This window comes from Neltuma alba, unplaced genomic scaffold, assembly GCF_004799145.2.
Source record: "Neltuma alba isolate B1F8T4 unplaced genomic scaffold, ASM479914v2 tig00012563_pilon, whole genome shotgun sequence".
NCBI lineage: Eukaryota > Viridiplantae > Streptophyta > Magnoliopsida > Fabales > Fabaceae > Neltuma > Neltuma alba.
In genome coordinates this window covers 192,020-215,974 of record NW_021637018.1, presented here as the reverse complement: position 1 = coordinate 215,974, position 23,955 = coordinate 192,020, and the positions used below count along the sequence as shown (strand labels likewise).

The 23,955-nt window shown below is 35.7% G+C and overlaps 2 protein-coding genes and 1 pseudogene across 3 annotated transcripts; 1 reads left to right on the top strand and 2 right to left on the bottom strand.

Annotated features, from left to right (window-relative positions):
• Positions 1 to 2,651: 2,651 nt before the first annotated feature.
• Positions 2,652 to 22,502, bottom strand: LOC114728644 (60S ribosomal protein L7a-1-like). 2 transcript variants are annotated; one of them, XM_028915571.1, is made up of 8 exons: positions 22,443 to 22,502; positions 22,240 to 22,299; positions 4,678 to 4,731; positions 4,368 to 4,563; positions 3,483 to 3,652; positions 3,275 to 3,403; positions 3,085 to 3,177; positions 2,652 to 2,992 (listed from the first exon to the last, which is right to left on the bottom strand). In XM_028915571.1, exons 2-8 carry the CDS (start codon positions 22,240 to 22,242, stop codon positions 2,861 to 2,863), a joined length of 777 nt encoding a protein of 258 aa, XP_028771404.1. In that variant the 5' UTR covers positions 22,243 to 22,299; positions 22,443 to 22,502; the 3' UTR covers positions 2,652 to 2,860. The 2 variants fall into 2 exon arrangements, with proteins under 2 accessions (XP_028771404.1, XP_028771403.1); XM_028915570.1 differs by lacking the exons at positions 22,240 to 22,299; positions 22,443 to 22,502 and adding an exon at positions 5,027 to 5,085.
• On the top strand, positions 11,597 to 13,156 carry LOC114728643 (omega-hydroxypalmitate O-feruloyl transferase-like; annotated as a pseudogene).
• Positions 14,331 to 15,537, bottom strand: LOC114728645 (major pollen allergen Ole e 1-like). Its single transcript, XM_028915572.1, has 2 exons — positions 15,114 to 15,537; positions 14,331 to 15,012 (listed from the first exon to the last, which is right to left on the bottom strand). The coding sequence occupies exons 1-2, from the start codon at positions 15,301 to 15,303 to the stop codon at positions 14,675 to 14,677; spliced, it is 528 nt and encodes a 175-aa protein (XP_028771405.1). The 5' UTR covers positions 15,304 to 15,537; the 3' UTR covers positions 14,331 to 14,674.
• Positions 22,503 to 23,955: the final 1,453 nt, after the last annotated feature.

Genomic DNA, 23,955 nt, shown 5'->3' with positions numbered 1-23,955 from the left:
GGGGCTGATCAACGGAAGAATAACCAAAGAGCGAGCAGTGTGATTCAGATGAATTATTAATTTCACACATTACAAGTCACCCAGATGCTTAATAAATACGTCTCATTAGTTGTGCAAAATTTTACTATTTAAAAACAAATATTGTGAAATTTATTTTTAAATTTTTTTTACTATTTTTAAGTCATCAATAAAACTGCTCATTTTTGTGCTCCATGCAAAACATGATTCAAACAATGGTATCCAATTTTTATGCCAGCAGAAAATCAAATCATTTTGATGTAAAACAATGCCGCCACGTTTCAGTACCATCCATGATAGAAGATTTATCATCTATATTTCCGAACACATTGTTCTTTTATGTTTTAAAATTTAAATTTTATCTATCTAAAAAAAACAATCTTTCACCCACTTCAAAACGAAGGTGATGTAGGAGGTTAAGCTTCTTTGCTTTGTTTTGTATATTGACTTACTGATCTAGCTCTGTATCCAGTTTTTTACTCAAAAAAAAAAAACGATCGTTTATTATTCGTATTAGGCTCCCTTGCTCCATCTCCTATACAGAAGCTGCGAAGGTGAAAACTAAACGTCGTGTTTAACTTATTGATTTGAAAATCGACACCACGTTACTGTAAAAAGGAAATTGTCTTTTTGGGACCAAAGTGGACGTGTGTGTGTCACGGATAGAGAGAGAGAGAGAGAGCGTTCTGGCATCCTTTACAGCAAAGTAATTGAAAAGGGTCATCTTTCAGTCAGCAAATGATATAGTATTTTACATCATTGTTAAAGCACAAGTGATGGAGGGGAAATTAAAATGATGAACCTTTTTCTTCACATGTTAGAACGTTCAGCCCGCTAACCAATGAGAGACCAGTGGAAGAAATTCAATGAATAAACTAAGTAAATCTCATCGGAGAAGATAAGGTTATATGGCATATGTAGAAAGATGGTGTTCTTAATTATCTAAATCCGAAATCTTAATATCCATTACCGTTCCCACTCGTCAAGACATCTGCAACATCCCTGCCTGAAGGCCTACGAAGTTGGACGACACTACAAATAATAAATCTGCAAAGTCATACATCAATATGGCAAAATGGTTCATGGAGAGGCCTTGAGCATTAAACGAGAGACAGAGAACATTCTTAATAATTTAAAAGCATTAAACGCTAAATGAAGCATTCCTAATGCACTTGCATAGTGAAAAAGTTCGCTGGCACAAGCAGATGGAAATGAACAGGGGTTTCTTTCTCGTGGTAACAGAATCATTTGCTCAAAGCCGATAATCTGGTCACATGATGATATAAGTAGCAATGGAGTGCATACCATGCTTGGTCCATTGAGTGTTAATGGATGGAGCGTTAGCAACAGGAAAGAATAAGAGAAGATCACATGATGCAAAATCTCGTTGCAAAATGTGGTACCCAATAATTTCTGCTGCACCTTTCCCTGCATTATTGGCAGTAATATTAGCATAAATTTGACTCGGCGCAGAGGAACTTCTGTTCATCGCACTAATCACATATTATCTGCCCGTGTTCCTTTCACCCACTGTAAAAATCAACACAGACATTTAACTACACAGGTACGTATGAGATTCCTCATCACTCCCGAGTTGTAATAACCAAGAGGACGGACCGGTCGTAATCAAGCATCATGCACAAGAAAGTGGCCACAGAATATTCCCGTTTCAGCCCAAGTTAAAAGGTCACTTTAATGGACCCACTATCATTAGTGTGGCACCTGCTGCAAATACATTGGCTGCAACCATTGACATCCAGAATTAGATGCCAACTAGTATTAAGAAGTATTTAGAGGAACAAAATCATGATTTTAAATTTTTTTTATTATATACAAAATAAATATATGAAAAAATTTATTTTGATTTACAAAAAAATATTCCTAAAAAAAAGTGCTTTTGAGATTATCCAAATACTTTTTTAATACTGTTATCAAATCACAAGACGGCCTGATTGATGGATCCCAGGTGATTAAATTAGATCAAGCAGAAACCAAAGCTATCTTCGGAACTGAAGCGGCTAACAAAGTACTTTTGTTTCGGATGTTTCACGGTCTCGAAATCGTTCCTCTATTTTTCAGATTGAGGGAGGAAAATTATTTATGATTTTGAATGAAGATGCTAGCTAGAAGAGGTGTCAGTTAGTTCCACCGCTACCCATCAAACGCAAGCGAACTAGAATTCCCATCTATTTCCAATAACCACCTCACGCAACCATGGCATCAAAAGAAATTTGGCCCACTCCATAATTCCTTCATGGCATCAAAGGCGGGAGACCAGGAAAAATAACCTAAGGGGTGATTAGGAATACATGCTAAATTTAACTTTATAAAACTTTTAGAACCATAATTTAACACCCTTTACACAGTTGTCGCTTACCTGTTCATTCATCAAGGCCTCAATATTGAAGGCGACCACAAACCGACTCAGACACTTCAAAGTCAGCCGCATCAGTTAGCCAGACTCAACCAATTTAGGTAGCCTCACCGCATGGCTCATCATTGTGTTATGTGCCATATGGGCTAACGGTACGAGTACCCGAAGCGAAGCGAAAACTCGCAAGTAGATTGCACTAAAAAGTACGTCGACAACAAGCCAAACAATGCAAGAGACAAAAATCTAAATGGCATGCGGCTTTTAGGTTAGTTCTGAAACAAAAATTTAAACTCATAAATAACTATTACAGTATGGAAGCTCCAAGATCAAACTCAAGTACTCGTTAAATTTTAGTCCGCAAGCTTCCGCAACAGAAAGGAAACCTCTCGTTTAACTGATATGAATTCGACAGCGAAATATTGAAATTGAAAATTATCATCAAATTTCCTAAGCTCAAAAACATGAAACTTAAGTCATTCTCTGTGCCGCTTCCTTGGCAAGGAGCCTTTCCTTGGCCTTGGTTTTGGCTTGGGATTTAGAGCCCATAATCCCACCACCCCATTTCTTCCTGTATTCATCATACTTGTCATTGAAGTTGGCCTGCACAAAGAATACACAAAACAATAAAAGCCCATTAATTCTCCAACAAGCAAAATGAGGGAGCAAAACAACTAAAAGAACCCATAAATTACCTTGATCGCCTCTAGAATCTTAGAGAATTCTAATTTATCTTCATTCTTGACTGTTGTCAAGCACAAAACTGATGCAGTTTTTTTATGGACGATCTGCCAAAGGAAGCAAAATTTCAATTAGATCCAATCACAAAATATAATCAATCAATATGCCAAGAGAAAACTACTTTATGACAAAGGAAAATATTACCGATCCCAAGCGTGCCTTGCCCTTGACAATGCAGTAGGGAATTTCCATCTTCCTGCACAATGCTGGCAGCCAGACAACCAGCTCAATTGGGTCTACATCATGCGCAATCACAACCAGCTGTGCCTTATTCTGCGAAGCAAGAAAAAACAGTTAGTCAAATGCCCGGGATGTAAAGGACAATGTCATGCATCGACAGAAAGGAGCAGACCTGCTCAATAAGGTAAGTCACGTGATTGAGACCATATTTTACAACAATAGGCTTCTTAGCTTCAGTAGATTTTCCTTCCGCTTCTGCCTGAGCCCTCTTCAAGAGTCGCTCTTTCTTTTCAGCTTTATCCTCAGGCCTGTACTTAAGGAGCATCTTGAACAGGCTAGTTGCTGCAAATGACGTCAATAGAAGGTAATCAGTAAAGATTTTTGCACGAGAGCTGGTTGATATATTTTTGCACGAGAAAAAAATCTAACACGGTCAGGGAAAATTAATGACAAAGAAAGATAACTAATATTTTCGTAGATATTCACGAAGCAATTACTCAACACTATCAAATGATAAGTCTTCATTACCAAAAATTCCAGACCAATACAACATGAACGAGCCCAAAACATTAATCAAGAAGCTGCAAATTAGCTTCCAGTTAGACGCATGCAGGCACCATATTCCGGAACAATGTGCAGTAAGATGCCATCAAATATGAATTACACCATATTGCACATGCCGCCAAAGTCTTAGGGGTGATTCAAGTTAGTATCCATCAAGATGACTATTCGACCTTGACTTCCAAAGATAAAGTAATAGTTTAAAGCTTGGACCAAAGCACGGTTAACCTTAGAGTTCAAATTTGCTGGTGGGCATGAATTACTCTATTACTTAATTTTTTTCTTAGAAATTTAGATGCCTTTATTAAGTAAATTATCTAAATAAGAAATGTGCAGCAATCCGTTCGTTTGATAAAACTATCAAAATCATACTCTAGATTACAATAGGCACCCGAACAAGAACTGAAGAAAGTTTCGAACGACATGACAGAAGAAAAACCAGAGTTAGGAATTGGGGGGGAAAAAACGAATCCTGGGGTTCAATCAGTTTTCATACCAAGGTTCTTGTCCAGTGTTTTGGTGAACTGGTTCAATGCTGGCGGGACCTTCAACCTTTGCTTGAGGATCCTCTTTTTCCTCTGGATTTGAACAGTCTTGGGCCACTTTACGAATCGAGTAAGGTCCCTCTTAGGAGGCAATGCACCTCCGATCCCGAATTGCTTCGGACGCTTCTCGAAAAGTGGGTTGACGACCTACTCCAAGAATCAAACAAAGAAAATGGAAGCCAAATCATTTCACGATTTCAATATAATGCCCAAAAATGAAACCGTTCATTTAATCGAAAGAATGACAATTGAGACACAGACCTGCTGCTTCTTCTTAGCAGCCGCAACAGGAGCTTTCACACCTCTTTTGGGGGCCTGATGATAAGTGGATAAAAAGCACCGAATTTATTAGCACGTTGATGACACAAGCTCCATAACAATTCTCTTGAACTTAAACCACACCAAGCCTAATATCGTAACATGTAGGCATGCTAACAACTCTTCCTATGAATAAATATTCTAACTCCGAGAACTGAGAAATTTTTTGCATGGCAGATCACTGGCTACTAAAACCACAATCTCGTCGAAACATGAATCAGAACACGTCTCGAGAAGATGTAAGAACACAAGACTCAGTTAAACAAACGCAAAGAAATGAAGCATTACTCACCATTGCCGCTGATCCCGCTGCTGCTGGCGACGAGGTAGTAAGAACGAAAACCCTAATCCCTTACTAGGTTTATATGGTTTCGGCTTGGATGGGCCGAGCTAGATGAGTCCACGATGAAAACCCTAAAAAGGACGCAATGTCTCGCTGTGCAAAGCCCACCCATTAGGGAATCGAACGGTCACCACACTTCAGATGATCTGACGGTTACAGTTATACGGTGGGACCCACTATTGTCCTTTTCCAAATTTTTCCCCCCAAAAAAACTCTAAAATTAAAATGGTGTGGTGTAAAATCCACTTGGTTTGGAGGCTTGGTTGGACGAAAATAATAAAGCCAAGAGGGGAGAGCACTTAGACAATTCACTTGAGTACAGGGAAGTCTGCTGGTAGGAATTCTTCAGGGCGTATTATACTACCTTCTGTCCTCATTTGATTTTTTTTTTTGCCATAAAAATAAAATCACAATTTACTTTATCTTTCATATTTATTTTTTTTAAAATAGTTTTTTTAATAATGATAATTTTGACTAATAAACTAGTAAGGACATTTTAAAAAAATAATACATATTTATTATAAATAATTAATTTAACTTATTTTTTTAATCTATTCAAATTAATCAACTAACTCTTATATTTAGAACTAGAGATAATATAAAAATAAAAAAGCAATGATGATCAAGGACTCTAACACTCCAACTGTAAAAAAAATGTGTATTTAAATTATTTAATAATTTATTAAAAAATACATATTTTAATTAGAAAATGCAGAATAAAAAATTATAATTACAAAATTATTTTAAAATTTTTTTTGCCAGCAAATTATCAAAACAGAAGAATGAGGCTATTAGTTTTTTTTTTGTAAGAAATTTTTAGAAAATGAGTTGGGTTCACCCATGATCCAAAGACAGGATACTTAACGCTTGATCTACCGAAACCTGTCCCTACAAACATGGGAGCATGATAAACAAGTTTTTCCCCCCCAATAGGTAGGAATCTCCCAATTTTACTATGCTGTGGTGATACCTTTCCCAATACTACGACTGGAGTCACAACAAAATGACACTTCTCAGAATCGAACCCCTTCTTTTCAGTGAGATAGCCTGACCTGTTCGCCAGCTGATCCACCTCTCGTCCCTATCAACTTTTAACCACCGAGTATGAATTGTCAATGTGGGGTCCAAAACATACTAAGCTGTCCATCCATCCGTTGGTATTTTTGGGCCTTCTTCATGTGGTCACTTGGGCAAGGGATGGGCTGAGTTAGGTGAGATCCACATCAAATGTTTGACCTTCAAGCTGGTATTTTTAGTTGTCACTTAAAAAAATAAAAAATGTTAAAGCTGTCAATGAGAGGCTAGCCCTAAAGGGTCAAGACCTAAAAATACTAACCTTTTAAAGCCCAATTTTGAAATGTGTGGGCTCAGGGCTTAAAAAAACAGGCCTTTTTATATTATTTTTTAAAATTTAAATTTTTTTAAATATTCTGAAATAAAAAATAAAATAATAAAACTTCTAAATTTTTTTATTCAAATTATAATATTAGTAAAATAAATTAATAATGTATAGAGAAAAACATCAAACACTAATGAATTATTATCCAGACTATAAAAAAAACTAAATAAAACATGGAAAGCAAAAAGATAAATTCTTAGCAATTAAAAATTAACAACATCAACATGATTATTATCTTCATTTTTATTACCATCATCAAGATCAATAGTATTTGATCGTTCTTTACTAGATATGGGCTCTTCTTTAGTGATAAAGATATCAAAGTTTTTGTTTTCATTACATTTATCTAAAGTAAAACTATATAGTAGTTACGAGTATAAGTGAGAGCCTAAACATTTGTTAGAATAAGAGAATTTCTGTACTTTGCTAAGACAAGTGAATTGATAGTGAAGAAAGATTCACTAGCTACTATAGTAATTGAAATGTTAAGAATCTCAACTGATATTCTTGAAAGAATTGGAGATTGATTTTAATTGTCATTCTACCTGTTCAAGAGATCTAATTGCTTTCAATTACATGGATTAAGTATTGGTTCTTCTAAATAATTTCCTAATTTAGACTTATCTATAAAAAGACTAATCTACAATCATATAAATTATATATCGTAATAGCAAAAAAAAAAAAAAGCGGGCTTAAAAGGATTGGCGCAGGGCCCTAATGGGTTGGCATTTTTATTTTTAAGTCCTACAGAGCTAACTCTTTGAAATCCAATTTCCTTTTAAGCCCCTTAAAATACAAGTCTGGCCCTTCACTTAAAAAGGCTTACATGAGCTAGCTTGATGGGCTGAGCCGTTTTGACAGCTCTAAAAAATTAGTTATTCACAGTGTAGGAAATCAAAGTTTGAATTTATGCTAAGAGATGTACTTATATTTAATGCTTGATTATATCTCATACAAGATTGCTTTCACTAAAAGGATACCTACTAGTAATTTTCTAGATGACCCATTTCTTGTTTGATCTCTACTGCAAGACATTTTCAAGTGGTTTATATTATAAAAGTCATTAAGCAGGGTGTTAATTACATTTTTTTTAACACTGCCTCATACGACATTTGATGCAATTCTTCTTTTCCGCTTCTCAATATATATTTTGTGATTTTAAATACGGGAATTTTTTTAAAAAAAAAAGTTATTTGTGAACAAATTTAATAACTCAGCCGTCTGTCCGCTGACTCTAGTGTAGGTGGGGATTCCTCATAACAGGGATGAAAGTGATATCAGGGATCCAGGTAGTAATGGGATAATGCGAGCATCAAGTTACTAGTCGAGTAATAGTTTCATGGCATCTGCAAGATCAATCAGAATGATATACTCCATGGTATTAGGCATTAACCAATCGCAACTTTTATGACTTTAAGGCTTGATTATTTCATGATCAAAGCACATTATTGCCACTACTGCGTTTTCAACACCAAGCCTTCTATTCATCGATCTCTTACGTGCGTTCGGTTCTACACCTCTACTGTTTATTACTATTTTCTTTTTCTTATGAAGAGTAGTTTTACACGACTGTTCTATAATTTGACCAGGATGATCATAGTTCCGTCCCTTTAGTATTATAGCTGTACCATGTTCACGCCTTTGACTTGTGAGATAAAGTAGAATATTTAATTTGCTTTGTCCACTCTCAGTATCATTAATACCATACACAAGGAGGCAAGCTTTTGCGTTCTCTCTCTGTTTTCTTTATGTTTTACCACATGGACATATCAGTCATACTCGGAGGCACGTTTTCACTTTTTTCCCCCCCCCCCATATATAGCGATCAAACTTACAATTACATATTATTAATTTGAACTTGAAGAACTTGGCTCTTATCTTCAAAAGAATAGCTAGAGTACACCTGCTCCTCGTTAATTCCTACTCTATATAGTTACACACACAGATATATATATATATATATATATCAGTTTCTTCTTCTCCATATATAGCTCACAGAGAAGGCTTCATCAAGACACAAGAGGAAGATGATATCCCGAGGCTGCAATTGTGTTGATGGCATAAGCTGTGTGCTATTTTAATTGCTGTTCCTCTCATCTTTCTTCTTGTCCTCGCAGCTATAACATCAGTGTCATTATGTTTATTTTCCTGTTCCTGAGTTCGGTTAAGTTATTACAGGCTTTCAAGAATCAGATGGCTTTACGTATATGTGCATGCATTTATGGATTATGTGTAAGCGAAAAGTTTCACATTCTTTGTTGTTTAATAGTAAGCATCATGGCATCATGTTATAAATTCTATGTTACGGTTTTAAAAACGAAGGACTAACGAATCTAGCTGCAGGATCTCAAACGACCCAATAAAAAATTTTTAAAAAAAAACTCAGGGACCTCATTAAAAATTGAGGCAAACTATAAATACATCCGAATTAGCTTTTTTTTCTTTTTAATATATGTCGTAGGTTTCACACTCACTTTTTCTTATTGCAACCCCTATTATTTTTTTATTCTCTTTTAGTATGTCAAAATTTTCCCCAAAAAAAAGAAAACATGGGATGGTAGAGCCCAGGTTTAATACACAAGATTATACTACCTCCCATCCTTAATATAAAGGTTTCTTTGACTTTTAATTTGGTTCTAAATATAATGCACCAATCCACCTTATCTCTCATGTTTATCTATTTTTTAAAAATAATTCCTGTAGTAGTTACACACATTAAATATTTTATCAAATGACACTTGATTAGTAAGGGCATTTTAGTGAAGATAACACATATTTACTATTATAAACAAATAACTTATTTAATTTTTTTAATTTACTCAAATTAATTAACTAATTTTTATATTAAGTATCGGAGATAGTATTTATAAAGACGCCAGGCATTAAAGTTTGTTTAATGCGTAGTGTATTGTTTCAGCGTTGAAGTAAAAAGGAAGCATGAAATTCAATTCAACCTGCATCATTAATATGACTTTTGAATAATGAATTTTATATAGGAGCATTTTAACCGGAAAATTTACGATATAGTGTAGCAACTGTATGTTATTTAATATTTATAGTTAATTTATTATTTACAAGAAATTTTATTTGTACAGAAAATTCACAGGGCAAATCATATCAAAGTGTTGGGCAGTGAATTGATCTGCGCGCATCTTTTAAAGGTGAATGATTAAGGGCTTGTTTGGATTGATTTATAAGTAACTTTTCAAATGTGATTTACGGAATATGAAGTAAATATTTACGAAAAATTTTATCTCAACTTACGTGAATTTATTTAAAAGTCTGTTTTGAACAAGCTCCAAACAAACTCTAAGACTCTAAACACAATTTTGATTGTCTTGTCCTACTCCTACACGATTACTACTATTTTTTTTTTTATAAAAGAGTTTTGTCAGGAAAAAACTCTTTATACTGTATATTTATTGGAATAATTTTTATCCTAATTAAAAAGGAAGAGCGTGATCTATTTCTAATTAAATAAGAGTATTTTAAAAAGAAGTTTAAAGCCATAACAAAAATATTATATCTATTGCCTCTAACATGCTTTAACTGCACCTTTTGTTTTGATAAATTTACCATTTTTTTTTTATAGTAAAGACGGGAAATAATATATCGGATATATTAAGATAGAAAGCGAAACTAAATTTATAAATAAGTCTTTACATCTTTCTTGGTTTTGAAAAAAAAAATTCATATCTTTGACATGATATGATAACGAATTGTAAACACACAAGCACTATCATGTTCTTATTCAAAAATTATACTACCTCCGGTCCTTAATATAAGATCTGGTTTGACTTTTATTTTGATCCTAAATATAAGACCCCATCTACTTTATCTCTCATATTTATGCATTTTTTTCAAGGGAAAACCATATCATAAGTACCTCTACTTTCTCTCAATTTTTAATTTGGTACCTATGTGTTTTTTCCTCTTGATTAAACATTTAATTTTATTTTTTTAGCAACATTAGCTCTTATAACTTTGTTCTATTGGCATTTTTAGTCTCTATATAAGGATTAATGATGTTAATTGAGCAAAATTAAAGATTTAGTTAAGAACAAAAAACACATAGGTACCAAATTGAAAATTTAAAAAATACAGGTACCTCCAATATGGTTTTCCCTTTTTTTCAAAGTAGTCGTTTTAACAATAGTAACTCTAACTAATACACTTGATTAGCAAGGATATTTTAGGAAAGACAACACATATTTATTACAAATAACTAACTTAACTTCTTTTCTTAATCTCTTCAAATCAGTCAACTAGCTCTTATAATTAGAACCGGAGATAGTACTTTAATATTGGATTTGGATGGTTATGAAAAGGTCCAAATTTACAAGCTTAGTATTACGTGCTCTTCTAACCCTAATTAGCTGCTACCTCTTAACCAAATTCATGGGGAAGATGACGGATTAGGGCATGATATTTTCACTTGCTGCTAACCCTAGCATAAGTTTATATTCTGCGGTGGTTACTGATGGATTAGGGCATGATATTAAATTAAACAGCAAGCATGCAAGGTTTAACTTCCAGAACCCTAGGAGTTAATTCACAGACCAGGCCAGCCCCACCGTATGAGCCGATTATATTTTCACTTGCTCCTTCTGACTACGTTGATTATTAACGTCTAATAGGTCTCTGGACCAAGTGATCCGCTCTTTTTACCACCGACAAGCCAAAACCTCCTTCTTTAAAACTGCACTAGTAATCCCAAGAAAAGAAACACGCAGAAGCAAACAAATATCTTTCCTCTAAAGCCTCTTCTGACCTCTTACATCCATCTCCTGCAACATTACCCATGAACAAGTCACCTTTCACCTCCGCATTGTATTCGTTCTCCCACATTTCTACATTGTTGACCATTTAATTAATATCTTATATATGTACGAGAGAAACATAACTGGAAAATGCTCTTGGAACTTGTCACATGTCATAACTGCGTGAGAGACATCGGGGATGAGAAATGAGACCCTTTTGTTGTGTCCGAGAATCTAATTATGTTTTCCCTCTGGGCGTATTGAAACTGGTTTCTTTTCCACTCCTCTCCATAGTTGATATGGCTCTATATAGAACTAGTCCTTGCTATGATCTTATCAGTTTCTTTTCACACAGTTAACATGGAGAAGTGTAATGGGAACGGTTTCCAACTTGGAGTGAGGATTGGGAAGCTCGCTCTAGTTGCCCCAGCAGAGGAAACAGAGAAAGGCATATATTTCCTGTCTAATCTTGACCAGAATATTGCAGAGCTTGTCCGAACTGTTTATTTCTTCAAAATGGCAGAAAAAGGAAATAACAAGGCAGGGGAAGTTTTGAAGAATGCATTGAGCAAGGTTCATGTGCAGTATTACCCTCTTGCTGGGAGGCTGAACGTCAGTTCAGAGGGTAAACTCATGGTGGAGTGCACAGGGGAAGGTGCCATGTTTGTGGAAGCTGAAGCTAACTGTTCAATGGAAGAGATTAGCGGGATTACAAAGCCAGATCCTAGTTTCCTTGGGAGCTTGTTTATGACATTCCTGGAGTGAAACACATACTTCAGCCGCCTCTTTTGGTTGCCGAGGTATCTCTTACTCCTGCATTTTACTTCATTTGGACTCTTTAAATCGAGGAATTTACATACGAAGGCCTCTCCTTGGAATGTGCATGGACTACTGTAGAGTGACATGCAACGGAAGACTAGCTCATTTAGTTGTTTTTTTCCTTTTTAGTGCAAATTCTCTGTTGTGTATTAGTGAAGACCAGAATAGTAGTTGAAGAGATGGCCTCAACCTGAATTGGGAATTTGCAGTTTTGATGTTTTGAGTTTCAACTCTGCATTATAGGTGACTAAGTTAAAATGTGGTGGATTTGCTGTTGGGCTTTGCATGAATCACTGTATGTGCGATGGGATTGCTGCTATGGAGTTTGTGAACTCTTGGGGTGAAGCAGCTAGGGGCCTACCACTCTCTGTCCCACCATTCCTAGACAGCAGCATACTCAAGGCACGTGACCCACCTCAGATACAGTATCAGCACCTTGAATTTGCAGAAATTGAAGAGAAGTCTACCACCAATGGCTTGTATGAAGAAGACATGATCCACAGCTCCTTCTGTTTTGATCCTGAGAAGCTAAATTTATTGAAGATGAAGGCTATGCAAGATGGGGTTCTTGAATCTTGCACTGCTTTTGAAGCCCTCTCAGTGTTCGTTTGGATTGCTAGAACCAAAGCATTAAAAATGCTGCCAGAGCAGAAGACAAAGCTGCTTTTTGCAGTTGATGGGAGGCATAAATTTAAACCTCCTCTACCAAAAGGGTACTTTGGAAATGGGATTGTATTAACAAACTGTGTGTGTGAAGCAGGTGAACTATCAGAGACACCCTTCTCATTTGCCGTGAGGCGGATTCAGGATGCAATCAAGCTGGTTACAGACAGCTACATGAGATCAGCAATAGACTATTTTCAAGCGACAAGAGCTAAGCCATCTCTCGCTTGTACCCTTTTGATCACTACTTGGGCTAGGCTTTCCTTCCATACCACTGATTTTGTGTGGGGAGAGCCTGTTCTATCCGGGCCAGTTTCATTGCCTGAAAAAGAAGTGACCTTGTTCCCATCTCATGGGAAAGAAAGGAAGGACATCAATGTACTTCTAGGTTTATCAGCTCCTGCCATGAAGGTTTTCCAAGGATTGATGCAGATATAGGGCTTTGTTATGTTTTAAAGAAAAGAAGAGTACTTATTCTGCTTACCCATTATTCTGTTTACCTGCTCCTGACGCGAGGCTACATTTAGGTTCCATGTATAAGGTGAGACAAGTGATCAACTTTGAGTTAAGAAAATCTATTACCAGAAGAGAGGAATGTCCACTTTGACAGTAAAAGAAATATCCCACCAGCATCTTGAACTAAACTATGCTGGACTTCTAAGATGAAGTTGCTGATTTACAGATTTAGTGCCTATTTGAGTATTTTAAAGCATGAGTTCTACACGAGCCATTTTCTCCATTCATGCAAGATGCATTAGAATATTCGTTACTCTAGCGACAGTAGAAAATGGTGTTATCTTCTCCGGTATTTTAGATTGTTAGGATCAAAATGATCCATAAAAATTGTTCACCAAATTTTGAGACGAACTTTCACAAACATACATATATTTGTGTGTATGAACGTCACGTTCTAATGTTTCAATTTTCAACAATAGATGTAATACTTCTAAAAGGCTATATGAGATACCTTTTTTTTTTTTTCTTTTTTTGGTTTGCAAAAGGCTGTATGGAATATTAGTTGTGCCGTAAACAAGTAGCCATAAATACTCTGCTTAAAAGTGTGACAAGAAGTTACTATGGATTGCATCACTGTAATTTCATAGGAAATTGTTATTCATACATGTTATGATTCTAACGGGTCCAAAGGTTGTGTAATTGATGTTATAATAGTCACCTGTGTATCCTCTGTTGGAAAACTTTAAATAGCAGCCTTCTCCGTGGATCTGATAAAAGGACGCCAGGAGACAATAAGTGATCAAAACCTGCCAGTTTCGCTTTTGAATTACTCTGTAAAACTAGTTCAGCAATGGCAAGTGCCATCAGTCTGAATCTAGGATTGGCAAAGAACAAACTTGAATGTTGGAGGGGGGTGAAATGTTACAAAACCAGTGTCATTTATCTTACACATGTTACAATTGTAGTTATGGGCGGTCCAAATATTATGTGGTCTTTTTCAATTAAAAGTCATAAAAAATTTGCTCCTCATCAATTGTCAACTTGCAGTTGGATAATAATAATTGGTTGGATCACAGCATACTGCTTATTGGTGTTTGATAGAATCACGAGGAAAGACAACAATTGAAAAATTTCTCTCTCATCTGTAACCGCAACCTCCACCGAGAAACATAAGCCAGAGTTTATTACAAGTTACTTGTTCTTTACAGTTTCATGAGGGGGAAAGAGAGAGATATGTTATATACATCTGATGCATTTAAACAAGGACCTAAATCAACTTCCCTTTAATTTGCACACAAACTCCAGAGCCAAACAAGTAAACACTAATGCAGGAAAACAATCAAGACAGAAGAGGAGAGGAGAGAAGTGTATGCCCTTATGATGGGCTGAAAAGAAAGAAAAGAAAGACCAGCATATCTGAGTTTTAGGCTTCTTGGAAAGCGCATACAAGTCACCAAGTATGCCAGTACTCTGGCTACTTGTGCAAGCTGTTCCACAGTTTCAATTACCGCACAAAGTGATGTCCCTTTTAGTTGGTCTGAAATTCAAAGCATTTAGACTGTATATGCAGAGATTGGCTCGTCTTACTTTGATTGCTATCTCATCAGAAGTGGTTCTGTGTCCAGGAACATTGCATGCAGAGGTCGAACTACCAATTAGATTTGCCTGGCAGGAAGAAACTAGTTCAGAATCTTCTGCACATCTCACTCCATCCACTGATGGTATTTCCAGCTTGTACATCCCATACTTATTTGTTGTTCTATTCACAGAAACTGATATCTGTTCTTCAGTTTTCGCTGACAGAGCCTTAAAAACACAATCTATTCTGACTTCAGCACCTGCGGATAAAGAACCAAAAAAATGATTTAACATTGATCTATTTTTCTTCCAGCAAGTTAGAAAACTCAAGTTCTAGACCTAAAGGTTATATTTATATTACCAGGCAAGAAGTAGCTGTGTCTGGAGAAGCTGTTGTTGGAGCAGATATCGCAATAAACAAAGCCCATAACAGTGATTTCGGGGTTGGGATGCGCCAGCTTCCCCGGCAATTTGGGTTGGGGTCTTGCAGGCTCAACTTGCGAAAATTGTGTAAACAGCGATATAAGAAGAAAGAGAATCATAGGATTCATGACGGCGGGAGGTTTGGAAATAAGAGGGAAGCTTCCGAATGAACTATTTATGAGGAGCTGCAAAAAGCTAGCTTTGATTTCAGAGCATTAGCACAGTAAAAGATTAGTTTGGCGTGTGGATGATGATGATTGGCAAATTTTAGTGGAGAAGCAACCTCTACCAAAAAGTTGCAACTAGTGTATCCTTTTCCACTAGAAACAAAGACATGTGAATGTTGTTTGGCAAGACATGGAACTAATGAGTAGGAGAGAGAAGAGAAGAGAAGAGAAGAGAAGAGATAGAATAAGTAGATATACTCTTCGTGGGGGAGAGGCAAACAGCTTCAATTTAAGCGATTGATTGATATGGAAAGCCTGTTTATATAGAAATCCCAGTCAGTGCATCCCAAAAAAGAAGGGGGAAAAAAGCCTACAGCAAGTGTATCAGAAAGGGTATAGAGCTGTTGGGATCTTCTCTACTGTTGATGTGATTTTAATTGCAAAGTACTGATTACATATTTAGACTACGTAGTTTCATTAAGTCTCAAAGTTAACTTGTACTACTCAAAATATTCATTGAGTTCATTTCTCATCCGTGCTTCTGCCGCTGCATTGAAGAAATGCATGAGGCTGGTGAGAGCATTCATGTCATTCACATGCAGTTCAGAGCAGAGCCATTGCGATTGAGAACAGTCTCTGAACGAAGCATTAATTGGAAAATTTACTCAACCTCCATGCCCAACGTTGCTGCTTTCAAAAAGCCAACCAGTCCTGCAATCGAGGTTAACAGGACGTATAACAATATCGATATGAATCATAAAGAAGGCTCTTTTGAAGCCTCTCCACATTTCCAGGGTCACCATCTTTCTTATCACCATCAAGTCCTTTGGGCGAGCCAATTGCAGTAAATGACACAGCAAATGAATACCGGTTTGACTATTGGAACGAGCATGGGCCATGGACATTAATCATGAATTCATTACTATTCAATAAAAATATTTTGATTGCGTTGTATGAGTCCAAAAATTATTAGGATTACAATGTTGATTCTTTTTTCATTTTAGAAACAAGAAATGCGGGCTCCAAAGTAATGAAGCTGTGGAACTCGATAGCAGGTCTATCCAGAAAAGTCCAAAAAGGGACATTATCAAACGGAGAATAGGGACCAAATATGGATAATGTGGGAAAGTTTCGTCCTTTTGTGTGTGGTTCCCAGCCATTTTACTGGACCGCCATTAAAGATGAACAAGCCCCACTATAAATTGTCTTGCCAACTTCTGCACATAAGTGGAGCAGCCAATGGTTTTAACAGATTGGAGCAGTAGACAACTATAAATGACCCAGATTTTTCTAATTTTAATTTTAAGTGTAGCAATTCACGATGAAGTATCTTAGCCTCCATCCCATATTTCAAGCCAATGAAGTTAGGCTGAAAGTTTAGAACTTCGTAGATGAAAATATTAGACTGAGAATTTTGGATTTAGCATACCAAATGCTGTGATTGTTAAGAAAGAAGGCTTTGGTTTGAGAGAGGAGCAGGCTATTGTGGGGGAAAGCTAGTGGTACAGGCAAGTCAGATTAAGTAAATGAAGACATGCGTGGTTGATATGATTCTACAGAAAATACTTGACAGGAAAAGTACAAAAGAAAAGAATTTGATTAATGGACAAAGCAATAATACATGGGAGACAGAGAATATGTTTACAGGTATCCCTCCAGCGTAACAGAACAACAGCGAAGCTAAATAATTAAGTGACTGTTTGGTTAAGGAGTGAGAGATCAAATAAGCCTATTCGAATCCAAAGAAGTGATTGTGAAATATGTTTATCCTGTTTGGATAATTTGTATAAAATCTCAATAAATCATGATTTTACTATTTCACAGTATTTTTAGGATGAGTATCGAGAAGTAGCATATGTATTTAAAGAATCCCGATCAATTTTTATCAACTGAATTTTCTCTAATCTTTCCTCTCATGCTCTCCTCAAATGACTATATTTCATAATATTTATTAAATTCATGCCTCTTTGGTAATTATATATGCATAGGTGATTTTAATAAATAAAAACAAACATAATTACAATTCTCTAAGTCACTTATTAAAAAAAAATCTAAATAGAAATTATGATTAACTAATATTATTTATAACCAGTGTCATTTATAAAATTTATAATTATCTAATATCATAATTATTTACTGCTAATCCAAATGGGCACTAATTCTCTATAATCCATCGGGTTTTTACTGTGTGTTTTCTTTTGGGCGATAGATCCCACTCTAACGGTAACAACGAATGTTGGGGGTCAAAATCGACCACTGAACAAATTGTTGAGGCAATGTGTGAGTAGCTGAAGCAATATTATAATTAGAGCACTCGCAATAACTGTTACGAGTTTAAAGACGACAAATAGCAGCGGTCACAGCAAGAAAGGCCAAATTTCCAAACTTAAGTATGGGTTTTTCCATTATTGGCAAGGAAGATTTTCAAAATTTTATACTCAACTTGTGTTACTTCAAATATTTTGTCACCGACAACATTACTATTGCCAGTTTGAATGTTTGTTTTTCGAAAAAACAATTGTTGCCCCATATATACTTGCGAGTGCATCGTGCGTGTGCGTGTGTATGCATTATAATTAAATTAAACATTCTATTTGATTCTTTTTATAAGCTGTAATTAATAGCTTTATGTAGATTAAAAAAGTTAGTTAAAATTAATTAATTATTTCTTGTAAAATCTCAAAATCAGTCTCAATAAAGGTAATTAATGAATGGAATGTAGTTAGTTAGTTAAGAAATTTTATAGTTAAGCAAATGCAGAAGTAGTACTTATAATAAGAATGCGAGGGAGTAGAATCGTGGTTACTGTTAGATTAAATATGGGTAACAAGATATGATAATGATGGGTCGCGTTCTTCACTTTAAGCAGCCTAACTTTCATGGTTTACGTGTGTGTGTGTGTGTGTGGGGTTGTAAACTTGCTGCCGCGCTGCAATTAGTTTACAAGAACGGAAGGCAACCCCCCAAAAAGGGGGAGCAAGGAGCAAAATTAACGTGGAAACTAAACTCAGAACAGCGTAACATTATATACTCCTCTGGTCGTTAATATAAAACTCAATTGTTGAATTAGTTTTGGTTTTAAATATAAGACCTATTTATTATATTTATCAATTTTTTTTAAGTTACCCCTATGGATATTCCCTCAACTATAATTAAATAGAAGAGGAAGATGAGGTATTAAAAAAGATGATTATGATATTTTAGAAAAAACGTGTCACATTTTTTATAATTAACTAACTTACCTAACTTTCTTAATCTAATCAAATTAGTTAAATAGATATTATATTAAGGAGTGGAGGAGTATAAAATAATCACACGCGCATGTCCAAATGTCTGGAAATGAATGAATTGCTATTACATAATGTTACAAGGAAGAACGGTGTTGTATTATAACAAAGCACAAACACTCATTATCGATCATCATTTAATAATTTCCATTATCAATGAATTTATTTGCACATAATATTATTATTAAAGATCAATGGAGCTCCGCTACTTTCTGGACGGTGGCCTCCAAGACAGATGACACCCAGCTGAATCCAAGAACCAACAAGGTCATTTCCCTAAAATAACAGAAATATTATGCTGTTGAAGAATAAAGAAAGGACAAAAACTAAGCAATTATTAATAGTGGCACCTGGTAGAGCGAGATGAAGCTGAAGACGATGGAGATGAAGAAGGAGGCGCAGCAAATGTGATAGTTTCACAGTCAAAGAGCGTAACCGCGTCGTCTTTCACACACAGACGAATCTCTGCCACAGCTTTACCGCCAGAGGTAAGGCTCAGTAAGGGAACAGCACCGGTGGCTTCCTCGACGGCGTTAAGTACGTCCAACATCCGATATTCAGCTCCATCTGGTTTCACCCCTAAATTAACAATATGTACATCAAGTCATCGGCTCACTGTACTATCAATCGCCACAACACACACACACACACACACACACACATTACGTCTCTTTTCTAGAGCCTGAGAGATTTTGTCTGAGTACTTTCTGGCAAGATCAATTCTTCTTTGGAAGTACTGCAATGCGGTGAACTTGTTTGAAGAACAGGTTCCGTGCTTATTCCACTCCTACCTCCAAAAGTTCTTGCTGCTTTCAAAGTCTTCTGCATTCTTTAGATCAGGCCAGTATCTGAGCAGATCGTACTCATCCTTTAAAAGTTCAAGCTGCATCATGCAAATCAAAAGCCAGAAATTAATAAAAGGAGAAAACATACCCACACACGTGAACACATAGTGAATGAATAGTGATGATATATGTATATATATTACGATATCGTCAGTGAGCTTTTGGGTTGTTGTGCAGTGCTGTGGATATTTGGTAGCATTAAACTGGGGCCAAAGTCCATGGATGGTGAAATATTGCTTGGGGAAGGAGGGATCGCAGGTTTTGGAGAGGCAAAACTGGTTAGGCCATGTCAAGCCAAGCAAGAAATAGTTAAAGCCTGGTTGGACTGATGCTCGCAATGTCTCTGCTGCGTCTGTGTCGCCCCAACACGACCCAAATGCCACACTTATTATCAAAACCACAAACACCAACTCTGTCATCACTTTCATTTGCTGATAATTCCTAATCATCAAATCTCAATGACCCAACTCTAGAAGTTGATGGCCTTTTATAATGCCTGGGGCCAACATTTTCGTTGTCCTGTTGTTGAGGCCCAACGCGTATGGCGAAAGAATTGAGATATTATTTGAAGGCCTCGCGTGATTCTTCTTTTTTTTTTTTTTAATATTCCCTCCCCTATTTTTTATAGGGAGACAAATTGAACCTCTTATAGTTACTTATTAAAACTAGAAGTTGGACAGCTTATTTAGGTTAAGATCTGAATTATCTGTTCGCCATGTGATGTTTTATTTTTCTGCTCAAAAACAAAAACTGAAGGCCCATGCATCGAGTATTATGTGTAATCAAAGATTTATATCATATACACCCACGTTTCCTTTACACTAATATACTTCCTCCGGTCCTAATTATAAGACCCCGTTGACTAATTTGAGGAGATTAAGAAAAGAAGTTAAGTTAGTTATTTGTAATAAATAGGTATTTCCTTTCCTAAAATATCCTTACTAATCAACTATATTGGCTAGGACTACAATTATTAGAAGGATTATCTTGGAAAAAGATGCATAAATATGAGAGACAAAATAGATTGGGATCTTACATTTATGACCAAAATAAAAGCCAAACAAGATCTTATATTAAGGACCGGAGGTAGTATTACAGAGTCGGCCATGGGGGTCAAAATGTGTCTGCCTAGATCAGCATCTCAAAAATTTCCGATAGGATATTGTTTATAATCATGAAACATGATCGGCTGATGATTATTCGCTCAAATCAAAGCAAAGGAAGAAATGGAGAGTACATTATTTTTAGCCAATCGTCATTTTTTTTTCCTTAAAACAAGAAGTTCATGATTCAATGTAACATCGTAGACTTGTTAATGTTTCAAATCTTGTCTACATCTCATATATTTATCAGAGATTTAACTTGATGATAAACTAATAGTAACGCAAACTTTGATATCCATGCATCTAATACTTTGTTAAGAGATGTGATTTTATTAATCTAATAATTGAATTAAAAAAATTGGCATGGACATGTTTAGTTCGTCAATAGAAAATTTAAGAGAAAATAAAAAAAATTATGTTTTTATATGGACAAAGTTTTATTTCCATTATGTAAGTTTTATTTCCATTATGTATTGTGTTAAATAGGACTTGTTAATATCAAAAAACCATGAACATAAAAACAAATAATGATTTTTTTAAAATTTAAGATCTTTATCACACGTTAATTTTTAGATTAAGTAATGGAATAAAAAGAAAATGATCTAAATATCAAACTTATGACGAACTTAGGTTTTTTTTTTTTTGGTTTTGTAAAAATCAATAATCCAATGGCGCTCATAAATAAGGATACTTTTAGAAGAGAAAATAAATTTCATAAACTTTGTTGTGAGTCAACTATATTCTTGAAAACTTGTAATACCCAATTCATTTCAAAACGAGTCAGGTATGATATTATGATATCCAAATATATTCAATTAATTATATTTGAATAATATTTTGATTGGGATTTGGGTATATTGAATAAAATGGGGAGTGTAGTTATTAAATGAGATTTCAATTGGAGGCTCAAACGAAGAAATTAATAATTAATTTTGAATTTGAATAATATCTTAATTAGAATTTAAATATATTGAATTAAATGAGAAGCATCATTATTAAATAGTATATCAATTGAGGACTCAAATAGATAAATAAATAATTAATTTTGAATTTTTACATGTTCACCTTAAATTCCTCACCTTTAATCCAAATCTCATTTAAATGAATTTAAAAAAAAATCATATTCCGATAGAAATGATATTGAGCTACCTTAGATAATATAATTTATTAAAATTTAAAATCTAATTAAATATTCTAGTCCAGGCATCACACGGGGAGAAAAATTTTTAGTTTATTTCTTATGGATTGTCGTTAGATTAAATATGTGTAACAAAGTATGATAATGATCAGCGGCTCTCTTGCTCGAAGCAGCCAACTTTCATGGTTTTATACTTGTAACCTTGGTACAGTATATCTTACTGTAATTAATTGAGTCGCAAAAAGAATAAAAGTCAAAACGCCCGAGGAAAAAAATTGACGATGCCACTTTGAAACAACATCACAAAAGCACACAAATTAGATAATGTACCAGTGTACGTTTGGAAATGAAATGCTATTGCATTTATTGATATTGTAATACAGCACATGATTGAGGGTAAAGTTAGAAGGAGGAGAGGTAGGGACCACGGACGATGTTGTATTATACCAGAACACAAACCCTTATTGTCATTTCATTTCCCTTTATTCATTAACTTTTATTTATTATTAATGATGACATGGCACCATTGCAGGAGCGCTGCTGCTCTGTGGAGGGTCTACTGCTCCAAGGCATGAGACACCCACCTGAATCCAAGAAAGAATATACATATCATCATCATCAACAAGGTGGTCATTTCATTAAAATATATAACAGAACTATATGAGATGACATGCATGTTACTGTATATAATTAAATAAGGAAGTAAGGGGGAATATTATTGTGATACCTGGTAGCTACAGAGCGAGGCTGGGGGGGAGGTGAAACACGAGGAGGACCAGCAAATGTGATAAAGTCAACATCGTCGCAATTAAAGAGTGTAACGGCGTCGTCTTTCACACACAGAAGAATCTCAGCCAGAGATTTAGTGCGAGAATCGGTGAGGCTTAGTGAGGGAACAGAACCGGTAGCTTCTACGACGGCGCGAAGTATGTCCAACTTCAGATATTTACCTCCATTTGCTTTCACACCTATATATAAATGAACAACCTCCATCAAGTCAAGTCACTCTCTACCAATCATCATCCTCATATTCAATTATTTACCCACAGAGAAAAACACACATATTGCCTTTCTTTTTCAGGGCCTGGGAGATTTTGTCCGAGTACGCTTTGGCCAGATCAATACTTCTTTGGAAATACTGTGATGCGTTGAACTTGTTTGCAGAACAGGTTCCGTGCTTTGTCCACTGGTATTGCCAAAACCGCTTGCTTTTTCCAAAGTCGTTTGCGTTGTTTAGATCAGGCCAGTATGTGAGCAGCTCGTAATTATCCCTCAACTCTTCAAGCTGCATCACCGTGCAAATATCAAAGGCCACAAAAGAATAGGAAGTTAGTTAATAAAAGGAAAACACACACTCTCACGCACAGAGACGTATGAATAATAACAAAAGCAGGCAGGAATATGTATATTAATTACGGTTTCGTCGGTGAGCACTTCTTTTGTTTTGCAGTTCACTGCACCATCTTTGGCCTGGGGCCAAAGTCCATGGATGGTGAAATCTTGGGTGGGGATGGGGGGGTTGCAGCGTGTGGTGCTGCAATATTGGTTAGGCCATTGCAAGGCAAGCAAGAAATACTTAAAGCCTGGCTGACGTTTTGGTGGTGCTCGCAATAATAATGCCTCTGATGATGGGTTCGTGTCGCCCAAACACGCCACAAATGATGATAAGCATATCACAACCACAAACACCAACTCTTTCATCTCCATCTTATATAATTCCTAATCAATGATCAATCGCAATGACTCAACTCAATCAGTTACTGGCGTTTTATAATACCTGCCGTGAACATTGTCGTTGTTCTACGCCGGCCACGCGCACATGGCGAGAGATCTCTCGTATCCAAACTATTGTCTTCATATGTTAGAGATTTTTCCATATGGCTAGATTCTGCTTGCATGGGGGATGAACTGGATTATTCTCTTCATATTGTAACGTGAAACACGTCACCACGTCAAACATGTACCATACCACTTTATTTCTTTCCGATGTATTCTGTCTATCTACTAAATACTCCTCTAATCCTAGTTATTTGGTAGAGAGAGAGAAAACTTTTTTGATCTATTTATAAGACACTGAGAACTTTTTTATATGGATGTATAATTTTATTTATTATTTATTATCGTGTTGACTTTGTTTACATGAGGTATCATATATTTCTATGTTTTTTTCCTCAAAATTTTACGTGCATTATACGTATTATACTCCTCCGGTCTATAAGATCTATTTTGTATTGTAAATT